General features: G+C 37.3%; 2 protein-coding genes across 2 annotated transcripts; both read right to left on the bottom strand.

Moving 5' to 3' along the window:
• Window positions 1-388: 388 nt before the first annotated feature.
• On the bottom strand, window positions 389-12,290 carry senp1 (SUMO specific peptidase 1). The gene is made up of 18 exons (XM_008413701.2): window positions 11,663-12,290; window positions 11,449-11,507; window positions 11,172-11,353; window positions 10,169-10,244; window positions 9,821-10,013; window positions 9,562-9,706; window positions 9,348-9,466; window positions 6,118-6,401; window positions 5,971-6,034; window positions 5,786-5,824; window positions 5,577-5,661; window positions 5,341-5,481; window positions 5,105-5,239; window positions 3,734-3,937; window positions 3,570-3,649; window positions 3,379-3,463; window positions 1,442-1,537; window positions 389-1,353 (listed from the first exon to the last, which is right to left on the bottom strand). Exons 1-18 carry the CDS (start codon window positions 11,794-11,796, stop codon window positions 1,291-1,293), a joined length of 2,184 nt encoding a protein of 727 aa, XP_008411923.1. The 5' UTR covers window positions 11,797-12,290; the 3' UTR covers window positions 389-1,290.
• A 1,037-nt stretch (window positions 12,291-13,327) lies between these two features.
• Window positions 13,328-20,589, bottom strand: LOC103467371 (protein lifeguard 2-like). The gene is made up of 12 exons (XM_008413703.2): window positions 20,325-20,589; window positions 19,539-19,626; window positions 19,287-19,375; window positions 19,090-19,154; window positions 18,949-19,002; window positions 18,797-18,847; window positions 18,664-18,703; window positions 18,498-18,535; window positions 17,624-17,711; window positions 16,970-17,065; window positions 15,145-15,198; window positions 13,328-15,037 (listed from the first exon to the last, which is right to left on the bottom strand). Exons 1-12 carry the CDS (start codon window positions 20,337-20,339, stop codon window positions 14,888-14,890), a joined length of 828 nt encoding a protein of 275 aa, XP_008411925.1. The 5' UTR covers window positions 20,340-20,589; the 3' UTR covers window positions 13,328-14,887.
• Window positions 20,590-21,352: the final 763 nt, after the last annotated feature.

Here is a 21,352-nt window from a genome sequence, read left to right as displayed (position 1 = left end):
GGTAATGGAGAAACGTGACTGGACTACTGCCCAGCGAATCATCTTTTCAGATGAAAGTAACTCTTGCATATTAGTATGGAGTGAAGAAACACTGAATCCATGTTGCTTAAAGTTCAGAGCTAAGTTTCTAGAGAAAACATCATTTATCTGAGCTAAATGAACTAGAAGGTTGTTCCAAGACCATGGTATCGCTTAAATCTCCGACCTAAACCCCGCAGTAGAAGATGAGATACCTGGCAATAATATAGATAAGCTACATCTACATTGATATTTGACCCAAAAAACTAAAAGTTGGGTCTTCGTTAGATGTACGCGCTACTAAAATAAAATGTTAAAATAGACCGGTTTGTGAGTAATAATACTACATATGAACAGTAATTTACAAAAAAACAGTTTGGATAATTTATTTCTGAAACAGACTTCAGCTAAGACAGAATAAGAATACATAAAAAATGTTTATTGTTACATAGTAGGCTGTATATGCTTCAAGTATGTACAAAAATTCAAAATCTATTGAATGACTCAAAATGCCGCTGCCTAACAAGAAGACTCAAATACATAAAATAGATTTTTAATTTACAATCTTATCAAGAATAAGGAAATGCCAAAGTTTTATTACCCTGCTGTTTTAGGTTGTAAATGCTCCGTTACACCTGGATCACTGAAAGTAAGACTATAATAAATCATACTGAGGCGGAATCACATTGACCTTTGTGCATTTTGATTCCATCCACTCTTAGCAATGTCCATACTGCACCAGCCTGCAGCTGTCAATCAGGTGACAAAAAAGAAACAAGTGTCAGTATTTATTCTAAGTAACTAATCACAGATTAGTTAGCAGCCCTTTTTTTTTAATTATTTTTAGCAAATTGTAGAATGGACATATTTTCATGGTGAGGTCGGATTATGTAACATTCTGAGGAAGGAAGAAAACCTCAGTATGATTCACTTAAGAACACATCACTACAAACAATGCAAAAATAGCTCTGACCAGGAATTACAACCAAATACCAAGTGTTATAGCTGCTATTATGATGCTCTGCTGCTGCATCAAGAGTCAAAAGAACAGAAGAAGAAGAAGAAGAAGTGGGAGGCAGTGATTTGTGTTCCAGCAACGTCCGTCAGCCAACATTAGCTCGAGGGGAGGGGGCAGAGAGGCGGGGGCCTTGAGTGAAACAGCTGGTTTCTGGTCTGAGGAGCTGGTGTGCAAGTCTCAGTTGAACCTCATGAGGAATGGAGCTCAACCTTCGTCATGAGTCGACTTTAAGTGTCTAAACAGCAATCATGACATCACAACAACTTGTGGTTCATAATTTCCCAAACCATTCTCCTTCTGAAGTATGGCATGTGTTTCTGTTCAACAGAAAAGGAAGAAATGCACGTTGAGACCACTGTGACCAGGGTTTACTGATACGTTCCTATCAATAATGTCTGTGATTACCTGGTTGAATGTGATTGGCTTGTCTTTGGTTATATAATCTGCATATTTGCAAGTGAACATTCCACAGTCGCTGCCATTCATCTGCTGTGGGATCTCCTGTAAGCAAGGCAAACATGCAAGGGGAACATTTGATAAAAAAAAAGGTTTACAAAGCATTTTTTAAAGAATTGTATTTCAATAGTACCAAAAATGCAGTGTTAAAATGAGTAAATATCAGATGACTACAATGTCATCGCTCCTCTGTGGCTGGTGGCATTAGCAAAACGGGCAGCACTGTTTAATGATGTTTAATGTTCTATAGACAAGTATTTGTAACATGGACGTTTTTATGACAGTAACCTTTATAGGTTAATTTTAGGCCCCAACATTTAAAATCTAAAGCTAGAAAATATTTGACACATGACAGCATAAAACTTTCCAACAAGAGGAGCGAACAAAGAGCTGAACACTTAAACATGTTCACTCCCCGTCAGTGTTGCCACGCCAGCTGCTACCCCTGTATTTTTCTAAGTGATCTCATTTTTGATCATTTGAAGGAAAAAAACACTTCATGTAGAGTTTGAATTACTAAATATAGCCCTGTTCTGTAAAATCATAAATATTGAGTGTTTTTTTCCAAGATGGTTGCATAACTTAAAAAAAAAAAAAGAGGTAAAGCTGCTTGTTAACTTGTAAGGAAACTTTTGAATGCAACTATATCTAGATCTGTAACAGGGCTGTTGTAATTCAACAATATCGTTAATAACTAATAAACCTGTCACAATTTATAGCTTTATGATTCAAATTTGATTGTTGAAATTTTTAAAAGTTCTGACAATTGTTCTCCGAAATGTTGTCTTTGTAGCAAGTCCCTTCCCTGAAGTATGTGTGTGTGTATTTGTCCCTTTAAAGTCAGGAGTTTGACTCCAGTCACATTTATATTGACCATATAATTGAGCAGTTTGACTTTTCGAAAAATAAATTTGCCTAACGGAAACAAAAAAATAAAAAATGTCAAAAGTGGTTTATTTCACAAAACTACCATGGAAACATTTATTTTGATCAACAACTGGATGTTGTCACTGACGCAAACCACGAAGAAGACTATAGGAAGTAGTTGGAGAATAATGGCTCGGCCCGTTTTTTGTTCAATTCACATGTGATTGTAATTGCTTTTCTTATTTAATGGAAAAAACGCAACTCCGAAATTGTGGGGGTTTTTTTCTTACAACACTGGAATATTGACAAAGTTTCTCCCATATTTGTAGTGGAAACGGAGTTATTGGCTGCCTCAGTCTGCAGTACTATATCAAACAGACATGGCAGATGGAGCATCTAATTACTTCCTAATGAGGCCGTTTACAAAAGGGTTTTATAGCTTTCCAATGCTGAAGTGATCGAATGTATTGATAGATTGTAAATTAGTAGATGACAAATGGAAGTCTAGATGCCTTCTGAGTTTTATCAAACTGCAGCTGCAGAGGACAGGTAAGTAGGAGAAACTGATTAAAATCATCCATTAAACACTTTATTTTATTTTTAAAATCAAAATAAAACCAGAAAGAAAATCTCCTACCAGGTAATGTGTTTCGGTTGTTGAATGTTTTCTGGAGAGCAAGTTTGACCGATTAGCTGCTTGCAGATGTTGACTTGCAAACTTTATACGGAAGCTTAAACTACTTTTACTTCCAACTAATTTTAACCCCATTCTAATTACATTTAATTGTGCTCATAATCCCTAAATACAAATATCACAACATAACAAGTCTCTGCAATTAACTAAAAACCTCTTACTGCCCTCTGCAGGCCACTCTGCATATATATTTAAATGGAAATTTATGGAACAACAAACTTGTTAAGCCAACGAAGATACAAGAGAGCATTATAAAGCATTTATAAATACTGTGCTTTCTGTCAGACACTTCAATGCTTTCGGTGCTTTGATGTGTTTAACTTACACTGGGCTTCTTGCTGTGTAGAGTCCAGCCTGAGGTATCAAGTTCTTTGCCTTTTTTGTCTCTACTTTCCTGTTGCAGGTAGTCACTGTGAATGCACACACATATGACACACATCTCAAGATCATCGAACAGGTCACATTGAAATTTATGCATAAATTCCATTAATGAGCCGAAACGTGACAGGGACATACAACAATATCTGGCAAGCTTGATCATTGCTTCCTCCCATAGAATCAAAGTAGATAACAGACTTTTTGCGGAAATCCACCACCTTAAATAAGAGAACAACGCATTTAGGTGAAAAACACTCTAAACAATGGAATCTACTGTCAATGTGACCTTCACTTAGTTTTACCGAGAGGCACCAGTGCATTCCCAGATGGACAGGAACCAACAGGATGTCTTTTGCAAAGATGTCCATCTTTTTGGTCCAGCGGCGGACAGCAGAGTAGCCACTGCTCCGCAGCTTCGGGTAGAAAAACGTGTTGAACGTATTGACCGACGGCCGGTTTGGTTCTTTGCTGCGCTCAACCAACAGGTTCATGTAAAAGTTGATAACCTGTGAAATAAAATGAGTTGGACATGAACTGGAATTGTAGAGTATGTGCAGAAAGAAATATGGAAAGTACTTTACTATATTGATGAAAGATCAGAAATATTCTGCATACAATACTATATTTTTAAATTAATTTTAGCACACAGGGACAGTTGGTACAGTCCCACTTATATCAAATATATTCATAAGGTTCTAAGTTTAATGCTAGACATTGTGATAGTCTTTATGAATAATACAGAATAGAAGTTAGAGAAACATGGTTGTCAATGTTGCCAAGGGATACTTTAAAGCTTTAATTTGTGCTAGAGTCAGTTTTAGAAGGTTTACTTTAACAAGGGTATCGTGCAACACTAACGGATTGCTAGTTAGACTCAGGGTATGCTATTAATGGTTAAATATGGTGTCTGGGATCGCATCCTTCAAATTTGCCTCCCAGCTTTGTTTTTAATGAAAGTCAGGCCTGAAAGTTTAACAAATAGAAAAACTTTGGAAGTGATGCCTTTTGGTATGGAGGGCAGCTGGACAATGTCATCAGCTGCATGCTGTGGAAGTTCAGGTTTACAGTTTTAATAAAAGTGGCAGATTTGGAGAAATTCAACATGGTAAAATTGAATATTTTTAATTACAACTGAAATTTATATTTGACAGGTTTAAAACACCTACTGTTTTAAATAAAACCAGAAAGAAAATCTCCTACCAGGTAATGTGTTTCGGCTGTTCAGATTTCAAATTAAAGCAAAACTCACCTCCAAATCAACTTTTTGTTTTTGCTGATAAACTATCTAAACAGGTTATTTAGGGTTCTATCTGTTTCAGTACAAATTATGACATTTTTGTGCGGTTCCTTTTAGTTTTTCATTAACTGGCCTAAATCAGTCTCAGTACTGGCCTCCTTTGCTCAAACTGAACTGAATTGATCTATTCACTCTCATTCCATGCTTTGTGCTCCAAGCGACGACATGCTTTATTATTTTACATTATACGTACAATTCCTCATTGCACTTTCTGAACCATTTGAAAGAAAGTTTGTTGCAGTTTATTTTTTGCAGCTACTGGTGTATTCAAGTGTGCTGTACCGGTGCAGACTTATCAAATCTCTTACAATACGGTCTGGTACGATGTTTTCACAGAGGTATTAATTACACTTTTAAGGATTTTATGTTCCCTCACCTCATCATTTAGCCAGTTGAGGTTGCTGAGGGTTTGCATGTCTTTTCGTGTGAGGCTGAGACCAAAACCTTCACTTAGTACTTCATGAGGATTTCCTCCCTTTATCAGCGCCCTGTGCACCTCAGCTTCCATTTTCTTAACAGAGAAAAGCACATAATGATGTCATAATTCAGGTTTAAAGCTTCTTTGTGTTCGCCACTTTCATTTCCAATTATACAGCAAACAAGAGAACAAACCTCTGAGAGTTCTGGAAACTCAGGTTTCTCCTCCACAGACTTTGGTTTCTCTATCACAAAAGTCAGAGGAACTTCCTTCTCCAAAGGAACGCGAACATGGACCTCAACATGTGGGCTCCGTTTTCCCTCATCAGACAATCGCTGTTGACCAGGGATTTTTGGAGATTAATACAACAGGAGAAACATCGATCGGGGTACAAATGGAGTTGGACGAGGCATAAGAGGCGACTACCAACCTGTCGAAGGAGCTGGGCAGCCAAGGCTTCCTGTTCTTCTATTTGTCTCCGTCGTTCTCTCGCTCGAGAGTCATACATGCTAGTCCTAGACAAAACCAGTGAAGAGATAAAATAAAATTTTAAAATAACCACCTTTTTGTTGGTGGCCGATCCAAATCAGACTTTAATTATGAGGTTTTGCATCATCAAATTCTTTTAAAGGAACTTACAGTTCCTTGATCCACAGCTCAGCTTGGAATAATGGCATGCTGTAAAAGCAAAGTTTTGTTTCTTATACATTGAATATCCAAGCTGCTTTTAATAATTTAGCGCTAATACAATAAAGAAAACGGTTTAAAATAACGATGCAAAATGATTAGTTCATAAAAGCTATTTAGAAAGTTAAAGTACTAACCTTGAGCTTTCTTGCTTTTTGCATTTTTTCTCATTTACAATAATTACAGAGTCACCATCATGAGCTGCAAATAAATAAATGTACTTTACAATAAAAGAGGATAAAAACCACACATTGAAGCAGTATGTCGTTTTATTTAAAGTTAACCTGACGACTCTGTCCCCTGAGAGGTGTTGTCTTGCAGAGTTGATGGGGAAGGAGCGGAAAAAAGAGCAGTGGACTGACTGGAGCTGAGGTCTGCGTCTGCTGGCCAAATCTGACTCCCTGACTTCCTGGAAGCTCCCACGGGGCTGGGGAGGTTGCTGGAGCTCTGACTAGACATCCCTCGGGAACTGGGTGGGCTACTGGGTCCTTCTGACGTCCCTTCAGCTGCTGCCGATTCAGCTGGAGAAGACAGTTGTAGCCGTGTGTGGCTGGTGAGGAAGCTGGTGCTGATGAGACAATGAGAGGATGACGACAATCAACAGTCCGTATCAGATGTCAAACTGGAGGCTGAGAGTCCACATCAGAGTAGAGATGCACCAATCTGATATCAATAACTGTATCGGACCCAATACTGAAAGAAATTTCTACATTAGGCATCATTGACAACGTGCCCAATCCATAAGGGCAGATCTATACACTCTCATTCTATCCTTTGTGCTCAGAGTGACGTCATGCTTTATTATTTTACATTATATGAACAATTCCTCATTGCACTTTCTTAACCATTTGAAAGAAAGTGTGTTGCAGTTTATTTGTTGCATTCAAACCCACTACTCTTGTATTTAAGTGTGCTGTACTGGTGCAGACATCAGATAAATTTGTAATTCAGTACATTTACGTCTATGTTTTAAAAAGAAAACATTTTTAGTTGATTAAGCACCGTTTTTCTGCACTTGATCGTATCGGCTGATACTAAACCTCAGATATCTGCATCGGTATTGAAAGTGAAAAGGTGGATCAATGCATTATTGCACAACAGGTATCAGATGCGTCCTATTGCCAAGCTATAAGACACACCATAATATATCCAAACTTGAACTAATGTGAAAAAAGGGTGAATATTTGCCATTCTGGTTGCATAAGAAAACTTTAAGCTCTTTTTAAGAAACACTTTACATTTTAAACCTTACATTAACTAAAGTAAGCTTCATAATTGTTACTGGTGACACGTTTTAGAAACAAATCCCTGTTTTATTGGCAAACCTCCACTAATATAAACTCTGATTATGAGAACCTGTAGAGGATACAGTACAATAAACATTTTATTTTCTATTCTCCAGACCAGAGGGTTGGATAAATAATAGTTAAGCTAAAAGTCAAACTTTCTGAAACTTTGAAAAAAAAAAAAAAAAATCCAAGGCATAAGCCCCTATTTGACACTTATTTCATTTGACACAAATGTACACGTTTTCTTTATGCCTCAATAGACTGAAAGTTTTCGACTTTCAGTCTATTGAAGCTGATGTGTCAGCTTCAGGGGTAGAAGCTGACACATCAATCACACCATCAACCTCTGGAAGAATTTATAAACTCTGAACTGCAAGTTGTATTACAGGATTGTGGAGCAACTGAGACAGAGAGATGATATAAAGAGCCTGCAGCCAGAAAATACTTTGATCCTATTAGGAAATTATGCAATATGTAGGTTATGTAAATTCAGAATATATACTTTACTGATTGAATCTAAAACAAAATCTAACCATAAATAAGGTGTCAAACAATAAAAGTGTCTCAGAGAAAATCCAAACGCTGCTGCTAAAAATAAAATGTAAAGTTTTTAAACAAGAATATTAGCAAACACGGTTCAGCAAAAACTTTTTTTTTTTTCCAGAAATCATTTTGGTTTCATACTGTGTAACACACTATGCAGTATGTTACTTACATTGAAACCGTCCAATGATTAAACAGTTCTGGTTGACCAAACATAGGCTATTACTTTTACAAAAACAGAGTCTAATTTAACTTCCAATTTGAACAAAGTTTTTCCTCTCAACTCTTTTGGGTAATCAATTGTCACCTCTGGTTTCAGATGATTACTGACAAGCTTGTAGATGCAGTTAAGTAAGAAATAAATTGTTGAATGTGTTGCAAACTAATTTACAAAATACAGAGAAAAAAAGGAAATGTATTTCAACTATGATCACTGGGGCTTTATTGAGGCGCAAGTCAGTCCCTGCCGCCGCAAAGCAAGTCAGGGGCTGACTTGCGAAGCAAGAGTAGCCTGCCATATGCATTGCTATGGCAGGCACCTATTGTTCTACACCCAATGGAATATCTCTATTTATTTTTCTTCCATTACCGTTAATGCGGCTCGTACCGCTGCGTGCACCCCCACAAGCTGAACGTATCAAAACGTTCAGCTTGATCCCGAAAAGGGAGCTATTACTTTTAGTGGGACTATGAGTTGAAATGACGACATAAATTGATAAAAATGAGCAAAAATCGAGGCTGAGTGTCTCACAGAATCAGTAATCTTTCTCTCTGAAACACACACATAGGACTATGGATTTCTGACTCCAAAACTCTTCAACTCCCCCTCACAGGCACAAATATCGCCCTATTGGTCTAAAAGTCGGTCATGACATAGATACACATGCCTGCTCCCGTAAAATGTTTTCAAAAATTTGCTAGGGCTTATGGTTTTTTGTCAGGGTCCTTGAGACCGACGCTGGGTGTCTCCCAATTATAGAAACTCCAGCATACTCTCTGACAGAGAGACAGAGCCCAGGTGCAAATAATTCATTACCATAGCAACGGTCCCAGCCAGAGGCAGCGAGTAGTCTCACAAAGTCGCAGAGAGTTGTGGGAATACTACATATATGCTGTGACTATTCATATTTTGTTTAGATAAAATTATTATTTCTTTGAATTTTTGAGTGTGAATTAAAATCTTTAGTATGAAGGTTGACAAATTTCGAGAAATAATCAATTACCGACTGTCTTTATTTTGGACCGTGAGTGAGAACCACATGTGCGAAGATTCTTTCTCGGACTGAATCTCATGCCTTGGGTTCTGCCATTTTACTGTTGCAGTGAACCAGATCAGCCATAGAAATATGGTGATGGATCTGGCAAGAGCTTCATTTATTGGACATTGTTGATGAACCAAGTAAACCTTATTAGTATTGTATGTTTAAGCTCCCTATCCATTTCAGGTGTGCAAACTATAGCTAAAAAGTTTGGTTCAAGCCAACGGGCACACTTTAGCAGGCCCCATAAAATTTCTGCAGGAATTTTCTAGTAAACTATTTTGTCAGATGCTGTTTGAACACTACAATAAATAACTTATAAAAATGTAAAGCTCTTACTTCCCTTTAACGTTCCATCTAGAATGTGTTCTCAGATTTCAATATACGACTGTGTAAAAATACTCTCTCTGTTTGCGTACTTACAAATCTCTATGGGATCTCACAAAGGTGTGTGCGCTGCCGTTATGAAGGACAGTTGACTGGCCACCAGAGACCATAGTGAGAAGCTGTCTGTAGATCTCCTTCTCCTCCTCACGGATGGACTAATAAAAGAGGAGGAAAAGAATGACAATAAAAACAAACAGAATTAAATGAATCAGATGTATAAGCGCAATGGCTTCCTGCCCTCATGTCCTACCTCCTGAGCTGTGCAGTGGGGTCCAGCTTTGTTCAAGCGGCTTGATGACGTACTGTGAGTCGGGCTTTGCACCACTTTGATAGGAAAGGTTTTCTCATACATGTTGTTGCAGGAACTGCTTGCCGTGCCCATTCCTCCTGACAAACTACAGACATGGTTTGGGTCATTAAAAAAAACATGGGGGAAAAAAAAACTTACACAAACAATATGATCCAACATGGAGGATATTTCCAAATAATAACCAAGAAGCAAGACATACCTTGAAGCTCCATGCGGCCAGAGGCTTAAAGGCCTGCCTAGCCTTGGGGAGGGATGCAGCTTGGTGTGAATGGCGGGTCGCACACCGACCGAATGCCCATTTGTTTTTGGCACCTCACGATGTGCAGGACTCATACAAACTTGCCGCCTACAAACCTTTGATCCCATAATCATTCTGTCATTACGCAGCCAGTCTGAAATTGTGGAACAGAGAAAAACATGTTTTTTAACCTGCAGTAGCTAGGCTGTGAATGAGTTAAGGTAAGATATTAGAGAAGAAAAATATTAAATACTTTTAGAAGTTTATGCAAAAAAAAAAAAATACTGTTGCTTTAAGAGACAGGTTTACCTGTTTTGGGTGTTTTCCACTCCAACATTGTTGAAGGAGCAGCAAACGTTTCATCCAAAGAGTTCCTGTGAACAATCTTTGACAAAAAATACAGATAAATGTTTTTGTCATTTTTATTACCGTCTCTGATTTACTGGTAATCTGTTAATGAGTGACTGGCAACTTAAGGCAGATGTAGCCCCAAATTACCTGAGCTTTCTTCAAAATTAAGGCAAACAAAGTGAATTTTAGCAAAAAAACAAAACAAAAAAAAGTGAAGTGTCAACATGTGTGTCACATCCAGGTAAATACTGGATGCTAATAAGCACCAGAAGGATGTTATAACTATGACAAAAAAATATTATCACTTTTTTTTTTTACTTACCAATTTGATGCATAGATTTAAATAAAACTACTGTGGTTTTTGAAAGTGTTACAACTTCAAAACTCTTAAACTTTTCCATCATACATTTCCCAGTTTAATTGGCTTCTAATGATGTAAAATAAATGTGCTGGCGGAAACAAAGTTTCTCTGGGTGTATGGAGCGTCAAATTTAGTGGTATGCGCTTTTCAAAACTTGCAAAGTATTGACCGGCATATTTGTCAAGGAGTGACTGCAGGTTGGTTACCTATCTAATAACATCTTGTTACACCTAAAAGGTTATTTTCAATAATGCATATTGGCATGTATAATGCTCTGCTCAATAACCATGTTTATTTGAAAAACTGTACTACATTTACCAGGTGTTTTTTCAAGTTTTGCTTTGATTTTTAAACCTAGCTACATTTATTCAGAATTATCATGCCATGGGAATGTCATGCCAACCCAGGTGTAAAACTCAAAGGAAAAGGACATCTTTGAAGTCACTCCAGCGTCATAGTAAAAGAGCTTTAAACCCATGAGACAGTTTGTCAAAAAGATTCTCTTTAAAACCTGAACTTTATAAACTCTTGGAAATTATCCATGCCCAATTCTGGCACGACGTGTGAAAGATGATTTGACATAATATTTCTAAAGCTTACCGGTCTCCTTGGGTAGACTGCTGCTGATGTTGAGGGCTGGGGCTCTCCGGAAGGGGAATCAGAAGAGGTTGGCAGGATATTTCTCAAAGTGGGGTTTACATTTTTCTTCATCCATGTAGCTACATTGCTACTATGATTTTTAACGCCTTCAGCAGCACTCCTGACTGAATCAATCAAATCTCCTTGAAAAACATTACAACAATTCATTAGCAATTATGGCGATACCAACGAGGTTTTAAACCCTGACAATGATGTAGTTGAGCGAATATGCACATACCCATTCGTGTTTTCTTAACTATTAAGTGTTCTTGATCGATACTGTCGTCGTCTTCCAAACTTAAAAATAGAGATAAAGACATGTTATTGGTGAGTTAAAATTTAAAGACGTCAGAAATTTCAGATATAAACACAAGTTTCAAAAAGTTGTGTTCCGTTAAATATATATATATAATTTAGCTTAAACAGATAAATTAAGTTTTTACAGCTCGTACCAATCAATTGGTCTTTTTCTTCTGACTGGAGCATCTGTCGGAGTCGGGTGTTCAGGTGAGTTTTCCACAACCGGTTCTCCATTGCGAAGATTGGCAAAGCTCGTTTCTATCCATTCGTAGATTTTATTCAGCATGACTTTAAAGTTTCATAAATGACAGCGAGAGTTTAAAGGAAAAAAATCGCTGTGGTTGCTATCAGTCTGAATAATAGTCGAGCCGAATGAGGCTTCACGTGCCTCATTCACTGAGGCAGGAAAGCTAAGGCGGTTTTAAAGGGCAACACTCCCCCTAAACATGCTTTTTACTTTTCCAAGGAAACAACTAACCGTTAGCCTCTTAGCTCGGAATTAGCCGTGTCTAGCTAGCGTCGTTAGCCACACGGCTAATTTATTGAGTCCTGTTTAAATTCCCAGAGGAACGCCATAGGTCGCTGTTCTCGCGTTCGGAAAATTTGCTCTCATTTTTAGTTGCAGATTAACGCATTTACAGATAATTAATATGTCTATAAAACGTAAATAAACCCGTTGAAGTACAACATCTCCCGCTTCTTCCTCATTCAAAACCACATCATGGCTGAAGCTGACATAGCTCTGTCGCCGAATCTGATTGGATGACTGGCGGTTGTAAAATTGAGTGTTGTGTAAATGTATTGGTTTAGTGCACACTTAAGAAAAGCGCTTTATAGACGTCACACCCGCTGGCGTGGAGTTTAAAGACATGGTTCTCAAATTATGGTGCAAGTACCTCTGGTGGTACTTGAGTTTATCTTTTGGTATCTATTTGAAATTTTGGGATTCATTATTTTATTCAAGTTAGTAATGATGAATATTTGAAACGGATCCAGAGGAGGTGCTTTCTGGCTATACATGCTGTAAAACAACTCTTGACGTTGAGACGTGTTCCTTTTAATTACACATCATAGCTGTGTTCCAGTTTCTAGCTGTGTATAAATTGTACATTTATATGCACAGTCAGGCTAACTAATGTTATGTCAGCTACTGATAATGGACTTGTATGTATTGTATGCTTTCAGGATAGTTAAAAACATGCTTAATAAAGGAGACTTGTTTTATGGTAGCTATTACGTATTCAGGTTGATGTGCAGTTTTTTGTATGTAGGCCTAATAGTTTCTTTTCTGTCTTATCTAACAAAAATGTGGTCCTTACATAACATTGTGCAAAATTGCAAATTGGACTTTTCATGACTTTCTTTGAACAGTGGTTTTGTTACATTCTCTCTTCTACGGAGGCCTGATTTGTAGAGCGCACAACTCAGTTGTCTTGTCAACAGACTTTTCCATCTGTGCTGTGAATCTCTGCAGCTCCTCCAGAGTTACTGTGTACCTCTTGTGCTTTCTGATCAGTGCCTTGTTGGGCCACCTGTAAGTTTAGGTTAGATGGCCATACCTCGGTAGGCTTGCAGCTGTGGCATTCTCTTTCCATGTTTGGATCACTGGTTAAGAGCTCTGTGATATTCAAAGCTTCAAATATTGCTTTACAACATAACCCTGCTTTAAAGTTCTCTACTTTCTCTTGTCTGTTATATTCTCTGGTCTATCTGATATTGTTTATTCAATGGTGGTCTCTCACAAACCACTGAGATGTTCACAAAACCCTATTTACACTGAGATTAAACTACAAATGGAAATGGAAGCAAATGGAAGATAATTGTCAAGCTTGAATTTTATTTAGGAATATATATCAGAGCAAAGTTGATTAACACATAAACATATCATTTTTTATTTGAAAAAAAAAGAAAAAAGAAGATATATATATTATTTTTCTTGTATTTCGCCAGTTTGTATGACTTTGTGTTCAACTTTCCAACTAAATCCCTCCCAATGATTTCCAAAACCACGTGGTGAAGATACTAAACAATAAATGTAAGATATTTTAGTTTGATCTGATGTTTCTATGGCAGAATTGCCAATATAAACTTTCAAATCTTTAACAAGAACTGTAACACAATATTAAAGTTGTTGAAGCTCAATTTATTTAGTCATAACTGGCGACTATAATTATACACACTCTTGAATAAATAGGACAGTAACACCAATTCCAGGATGAAATGCAGAGTCCGACAACATATTTCACCAGTATAATAAAAGTAAAAGTAATAAAAAGGACATTTTAAAACTCCTATAAATTCATTTGAAGCATCAGACTCCTAACTTTAACGCCATCTAAAAATGGTAAAATAAAGTGGAGGAATGCTTGTGGGGGAAGCATTCAGCTTCCTCCACAAATGCAGTCCTTATTAAAAGGTGCATAAAGTCTCTCCATGTTTGGCACTGTAAAGTTGATATTTACTGACAGATACACGGTCAAGTTGATTGAAAGTTCTCGTATCATAACTCTAAAACCTATAAGGCTCAATCTGAATATCTTTCTGAAAGACATCAATCAAGAATTCTCCATTGAAACATGTTGATTCAACCACACAGTAGACAAGTCACATACAGGGATTGCATAAACGGGAACACATCGAATAAAAGTTTTGTAGTCACACAAACCAAAATTATCACAACTTTGGGTTAAATTATTAATGTGCATTGACAAATTTAAATAAGTATTAATACCACAATAATTTGCACTGAATGTGAAAACTGTTTCAGATTGTCATTTAAAGCCCCGACAAAAATGTATCACTTACTGTCAAGTTGTTAAATACAGCAGGACACTGTCAATTCACAGTATAGAGATGATATGACTAGATGCATATATATTTTTGAAATGTATTTTAAAGTTACATTTATCCTACCGGTCTAAAATAAGATCCACAGCAACACTCAAAAGATAGAATGAACGTTATTTGCATAAGTTTGAGCTAAGAGTCATGCATTATGTTTTGTTGTTTCCATTAATCCTAAAAGAGCAATGACGTTTGTTCTTTGCACGATTTATGACACATACTGATACAGACACACCCAGAATGTTCCATTAACATCAAATGTAGAGACATCACAAATCACCGATTGTTTCTGGTTCATAAAGCTTGTAAGTTAACTGCTGGGTTCACAAACATGCTGGAAATCGTATTGGAGGGTATTAGACAACTTTGGGTGGAAATATTTATGAAAATGTGTCTATGTGGAGCTATACAGGAGATTTATAAAGTATCATAACTAAAAAAAAAACTTTTTCTGAAAACACTGTCACCATGGTTGCCAACATCTTACTTTTTTTTTTTATTATGATGCAGCCCTGCAGGTTTGAAGGGCGAGCTTAATCTCGCTTTGTTCCAAAGATTTGGAGGAAGAAGGAGAAGATATACACGATGTCCAGGTAAATGTTGAGGGTGGCAAACACATATTCTTCAGGACTCATGGTGTATCTCTTGTTCCCCATAAGCAGCTGTGTGTCAAATGCCAAGAACTACAACAGACAAAGTAAGAGCAGTTAACCCACCACTTAATCAGTTGTCTTTTGCGTATTGCATCTTTTACATCATCATTAATGCTCAACTGTAAACATACTCTTACCATTGTAAATAGAATGGCTCCCAGGGCGGCATAAATGGCATCCAGCCAGGGTACCTGCAAGGTAAAAATGTATTTTCCATAATATTGTCGCAAGAATTAATCAGGTAGCATCAGGGGTGAAAGTAGGAGGGTACGGTCGGGTACTGGGTACCCCTAGAAGATTTAGCGGGGGTACGCAGTACCTGCAAGAGAGGGGAGCGGCTGTCTGCTGTAAAAAATCAATGGGTTCACTGTGCAGCCGTGAGTGCGCCCACTAATCAGCCGTGACTGATTAGTTTTTCAAGAACAATCTAAAACAGGACTTAATCAGTTAAAAAATAGCTTTTTCCCCATTTCCTATTGTTCCTGAACTGTTCGTGCTTTGTTAGAGCAGCGGTGCGATACGTCAATCGCGGAAGGTTTTGAGTCGATCTTAGCATTAGGTGACAAACTGAACGCAGCCAGGACGCTGAGACCAGCACGTCCTCGCTTTGAGCTCGGAGTCTGCTAGGCTTTTCCTCTATCAAACATGGTATTTTGTCTCTTATTCTCCAAAAATGATAACCCTTTTCAACCTTTATAGCTCCACTGTTGAAAATGAGGCTCTAACATTCACAAATGAAATTGAAATAAAATCCAGTCCAACATCTGGTTTGAGGTGATTCCTCTGGAACCTTTTGGAGGAAAAACATCCCAACTTCAGAAAATATGCTTTTAACCTAACAGAGCTCTGAGGTTCCTCCTATTAGTATGAGAGTCAGGATGAGGAGGCGCCATGTTAGGAAGATGAAATGGAAGCTGCAGGATCTTCAGAACAAACAGGTCATGATTCTAGGCCTACTGATTATTCCTGTCTGGACACAGGATCAATATAACCAGTTTGAAAGCTAAAATGAATGGTTATATGCCAGACATGGAAAACTGGGATGCACTCCATGCCATGATGTTCAGAATTTAGGTCTCATGGCATCTCAAGGTGTCAACATTGCAGCCAATGGGCTGAGGGAACTGTAGCTCCATTTTGTAACAATGCAAGAGCTTCCCAGCTTTTATCGCTTCGTAAAAAATATTCATCAGCACAGAAACACCAAAGCACACAAAGAAGCAATTGTGTGTGTGTATATATATATATATATTTTAAAACTACTTTCACCCCTGGATAGCATACTAACAACCCTATTGTTCAATGAGCTGATTGAAGCAATCTGGACCCTCGGAAATCTGACCTTTCGCAGACATTGCATAATCTGACCTAAACATTCAAAGAAGTCCTTCATTATGACATCATATTGAAATGAAATACCATACAAATGCCATTCCTGAGATAGAAGGAGTTACTAACAACTGGTTTATTTAGATGTCATAGTAATGTTTGAACTGAATGATTTCATTATGTTAGTTTAGAACTTAGCTTTAAGCATTTGCCACGGTTCAGTCTTCTTTCTGCAATGAGTGAATTAGTTTTCCTGTTTCTTCTGTTGACCATTTTTTAGAATATTCCAGAAAGACTACGTCACCACCATATGGCCCAGGGGTGTCATTTTCAGACAACAAGGATCAAGTAGAGTTCTTTGCTCTGTCAATGGAAAAACACCCCTTAAGGGAAACTTTGAGCCTTGAAATGTGATGCCAAGATGTCCTGACAAAGTATCAGTTTAAAGCAAGCAGATAATGAGAACACATGGCACCTCTGTGATGCAAAGTCTTTAAGCAATCAAATATGTAAAACCCAGAGTTATTCACACCTTTTTACTTTTTTGTGTGTGCTGTTTTGCTATTGGTTGTTGCTTTACATTTAAGAATCATGTAGAAACTGGAAGTGGATTCTTTGCCTGACTGTACTTACATATTGAAAAGGCAGGACAATCGCCAGCACCAGTCCAGAGATGAACATCACCATACAGAAGATGAACAGTATACCTTGGCAAGAGGTCACATCAAGCTAGAGATGAAGATAAAGATAGATAGAGAGAGGAGGGAGGGGGGAGCAGATACTTAAAACCAATTAACTTGACATATTAAAAAAGATGCATCTAAATATGGTGTTTGAATGCCAAGGTGTGTAAGTTAGGATTAGTTAAGCTAGTTTATTTGTCTTCCATGGGACAAATGTGTCTTAGAAAGGGGGTCATCTACAACAATATTTCAGACAAAGTCAACTACCATAAATACAGAAAACTAGCAGAAATCAACTTATTTTTATTTTTTTTATTTTTTTTTTTTACAAAAAAACACTGGTACACAATATTAATGTGCAAAAGAAAACACTGACTTCAGATGTGCAGTACAGCCACACAAACAATGCCTCTTCACATACAATTCATTCCTTTCATACAATTCATAATCATTCATCCCTTTCATACAATTCATAATCATTTTTAGATCCTCCTGTTATCTTGTTAAGACCCTGACAGTCGTCCATTAATCAGGTTGATCGAGAGTGGTTCAAACAAGTGTTTAAGTGTGTAGCAAACACAGACAGAGAGACCATTTGCCTCACCTTGGTCTGGAAGCTGAAGACTGTAACAACAAGACAGACTGCGGCTGTGATGCCCAGGCACATCACTACTGACTTGGTGTTATAGAAGCTATTAGAAGAAAAATAAACATGCAGAATTTAATTCAATTTATGTTATTTTACTGACCACATCAACATTCAGAGACCAAAAAACCACACGAAACATATTAAACTAAAATGAATGATATGATCTGTGCCTGGACTGTTCCTGATACTTAAGCAGATGATGGTACCGAGTAAAATTCTACATATAGCAAGACATTACATTTTGTTACAGTGGATCCGTGGCGTTTTGTTACACAATTGTATAGAGAGACATTTTGGGTCTTAAGGGCAACTTCGATGCCTTTTATTAAATTTGACAGCACTCTTTTGGATGATCTATGTCAATGATATACTTTGCAAAGCACGGTCACATTTTATTTTTAAATATAACCAGTGGTAAGGTGGAAATAAGAAATGCTATAGTTCTGTGTGCATGTTCTATGCTGATCTGTTCTGCTTATTTTTTCTTTTTGCTGTTATTTTTGTGTAATAAGTAAATGTTTAATAAAATACGATTGAAAAGAAATCAAATAATGTTAACAAAAACTGGTCTGCATCTGTATTCAAATTCACACAACACTTTTCAAACGTTTATGTGTAAAAAAGAAAACCATGTTCTCACTTTTCTCTGGTACTTTGTGATAGTTCTACCCTCTAAAATCCTTATATAAAACATTGAAATGTGTGGATATGACATGAAAAATGTGAAGAAGTTCAAAGAGTGTGAGTTAGCAATATAAATATAAAATGTAGAATACACAAAATGGCAGAGTTTCATGAAAGGGAACAGAAAGAGAATATAAATCAATACCTGGACAACATTCCAGTCATGTAAGAAAGGGATAAAGTCTGCAAAAAAAATACATATTTTAAATAATGTCTTCCATTCTGGAATATGTTAAAAACTATGTTTACAAATTTAACAAATGAGAAAATTTTTTTTATTAAATGCATTACAGTAGCTGTTTTTGACTTACAAAGATGGCAAGCAGGATCAGATTCCATGGAAACTGTCTCCTGCAAGATAAAAATCAAATCATTTAGATTTGAGTCTTTATTGATTTCCCATTTATTCTGTAATCAAGTCAATTTTGAGCAATATTGATTTACCTGGGTGCAGAGCAGCATGACAGAGTCAAGTAGGTGACAAAGAACACCACACTGTCATACAGAAAAAATACTGTTAGGCATGATTGGCAAAAAAATAAAAAAATAAAGTTCATTTTCTTAAATATTGTGTGCTCTTTGAAGGTGTGACTTACTATGAGGCCCAGTACCACCCAGGGTTGGTTTGAATGTAGTCTTTCACTGGATCACTAACAGAGAAATAAATCTATAAATAAATAGCCACAAAAAACAAGCTCTAATAGTAATTGCATTACCAAAAAATTAGGAAGACTTACCAGAAGGTAAAAAGAGCCACAATTGCAACAGTGACCAAAAGTTGGATCATCAAGATAGAGTACACCTAACAGAAAGAAACCCAGAATAAATAAATCATCATAGTGTTTATGTTCTGATGTCAGGGAGTCACATTTTAACACTGCTCTGTTGTGACAATATTCCTGCTGAACGAGAAAGACATGAAGCTTTGTGATACCTTACGAATGAAGACTCTTCTGATGTTGACATCATCCCAGGTGAACTCTGTGAGCATCTCCACATCATTGTAGCAAGGAGCACTGACACCTAATGGTCACATTCATTTAGGTCATGTCAGTCACTCCAATTCCTCACACATTTATACACGCTCATTGTTAAAATGCCTTTTCAGTTCAGTAAATATGGAGTGAAAATAGTCTCAAAATACCACAGCTGGGTGTGAAATATGAGAATATGTGTATAGCCCTACCTGCAATAGCTTCCTCATATGTGGGAGGAGGTGGTGCCACGAAGGCCTCTCCACTTGCGGAGTCATTCCCCTTGTTAGCAAGTGACAGCTGAATGAATAAAAGGTAAACTTTTTTTTACTACCAACCTTCAAAAGTTAACAAGTTTACATTTCCCTTAGAAGTCAAATCTCACATTTTCACACAAAGTTGCAGTAAATAGGCTACAGGATGAATACAAGATCACAGGACACATATAAGATCCCAATATGTAAAAGATGTTGACAATTAATCTGTCCTGTCACTTAAAAGAATATCAGGTACATGAAGTTGGTCTGCATCAAGTCCAAATTACTGAAGTTAGAAGTTGCTATGAAAAAATGTTCAAAGGGTCTGAAAGGCACAATATTTAACATCTGAAATTTGTTACCTCTTACAAATTTGTGTTAAGCTAACACAAATGTTGTGTTACGGCATTTTACTTCTCCATGCAACTATTTTCAGCCTGACAGGTTTAAATAATATAGTGAAAGTTTGTGGTTTGCTCAAAATAAAAGTAAAATTTGAGCGTACATAATTTTCTAAATAACTGAAAATAGTGTGATATGAGGGTAGTACAGGATAACACAAACGTCCTGAGCTCTGGAAAGAAGTGGAGGGCTCATGGTGATGTAACGCGTTAAACAACCAATGACGCATTTCATTCAGAACCATAAACAGGCTTTATATATATATATATATATATATATAAAGACAGGAAGAAAGGTAAACATAGACAACAACAGAAGACAAGGACAGCTCATTCATACCTTGCCCTGTGTCATGATGATGCCTGTCTTTACTCCGTCAGCAGCAGCTTGTATTAGTTTCCTTGCCAACCAGCCAGTCAGTGGGGTTCTGGTGTCTTCTTCCCTGTTAATGCACCTCTCAAAGCCAAAACAGTGAACTAACAGCTGGGAAACCAGGCCTTGGACTTTTTATGCGTCCTGCTGTCTGATGAGACTGAAAACCGGGCTCTGATGACGCACTGATGTAATCTCAAAACATCGCACTTTCCACTTGTGCGGATGCCCCTCCCACACCCACGGAGGGACGTTCTAGCAGCATCCAGAGAAAGCTGCTCCATTGAAGAGAACTGGGACTGTACCACAGCCCCTCGGAAAGTGGGGAGCGGCAACATGAGACCTGCGTGATGCGTTTTGAGGTATGCAAGTCCAGAGAAATCTGGAAATACGGTCTGCAGCAGAGGTGGTGGAGTGGGGAGTTGTTGCAGAGCCGAATTTTTGATTTTTGAGGGTCGCGGGGGGGGGGGGTTYTACATCAGTTGGCAAAAATATTTTTAGTTAAATTAAGTTGGCTTACTGTAAATAAATGAGTCAAAGTAGACACTTTCATGCCACATTTAATTAAAATCAAATGTAAAATTACATGATTTATTAATTAGACCTCAATATTTAGCAGTATTTATGTTTTATGTGATAGACCAGCACAAAGTAGGTCATTTTAAAGGTGAAAAAAGGCATATTCATCCCTCTCTGATACCTTAAAACAAAGTCCATTGCTGTGCACTGTCTTCAGAAGTCACATAATAAGCAGACTCCATTGAGTCCCAGAGTATGGCAGCCTTGTCAGACCTAAAGTAAGCTGGTTAGAGCAAAATACAAAATGTCTTGCACAAAATCAACAAAAAAATCTCATGATGTATTACTTTTGAATACACCATTCATACAGTGACATGGTAGCATCATGCCATGGAATGCTTTCATTTTAAATGATAAAGAACAGAAACATGGACAAAAATAGACAAGTTACATATGAAACTGAAAAGACAAAGTGA

This window comes from Poecilia reticulata, linkage group LG7 (assembly GCF_000633615.1).
Source record: "Poecilia reticulata strain Guanapo linkage group LG7, Guppy_female_1.0+MT, whole genome shotgun sequence".
Classification (NCBI taxonomy): Eukaryota; Metazoa; Chordata; class Actinopteri; order Cyprinodontiformes; family Poeciliidae; genus Poecilia; species Poecilia reticulata.
Note: the sequence above shows the minus strand (reverse complement) of the source record. Positions and strands in the feature narration are given on the sequence as shown.

Coding starts and splice junctions, on each gene's coding strand:
- senp1 (XM_008413701.2), bottom strand. CDS start 11,796: ATGCTGAATAAAATCTACGAATGGATAGAAACGAGCTTTGCCAATCTT. Junction 10,245..11,171: donor CAGTCTACCCAAGGAGACCG/GTAAGCTTTAGA, acceptor TTTTTGTCAAAG/ATTGTTCACAGGAACTCTTT. Junction 1,354..1,441: donor AGCCAATCACATTCAACCAG/GTAATCACAGAC, acceptor TCTGTTGAACAG/AAACACATGCCATACTTCAG.
- LOC103467371 (XM_008413703.2), bottom strand. Junction 18,704..18,796: donor TCATGCTGCTCTGCACCCAG/GTAAATCAATAT, acceptor TTTATCTTGCAG/GAGACAGTTTCCATGGAATC. Junction 15,199..16,969: donor TTGTCCTGCCTTTTCAATAT/GTAAGTACAGTC, acceptor TTTACCTTGCAG/GTACCCTGGCTGGATGCCAT.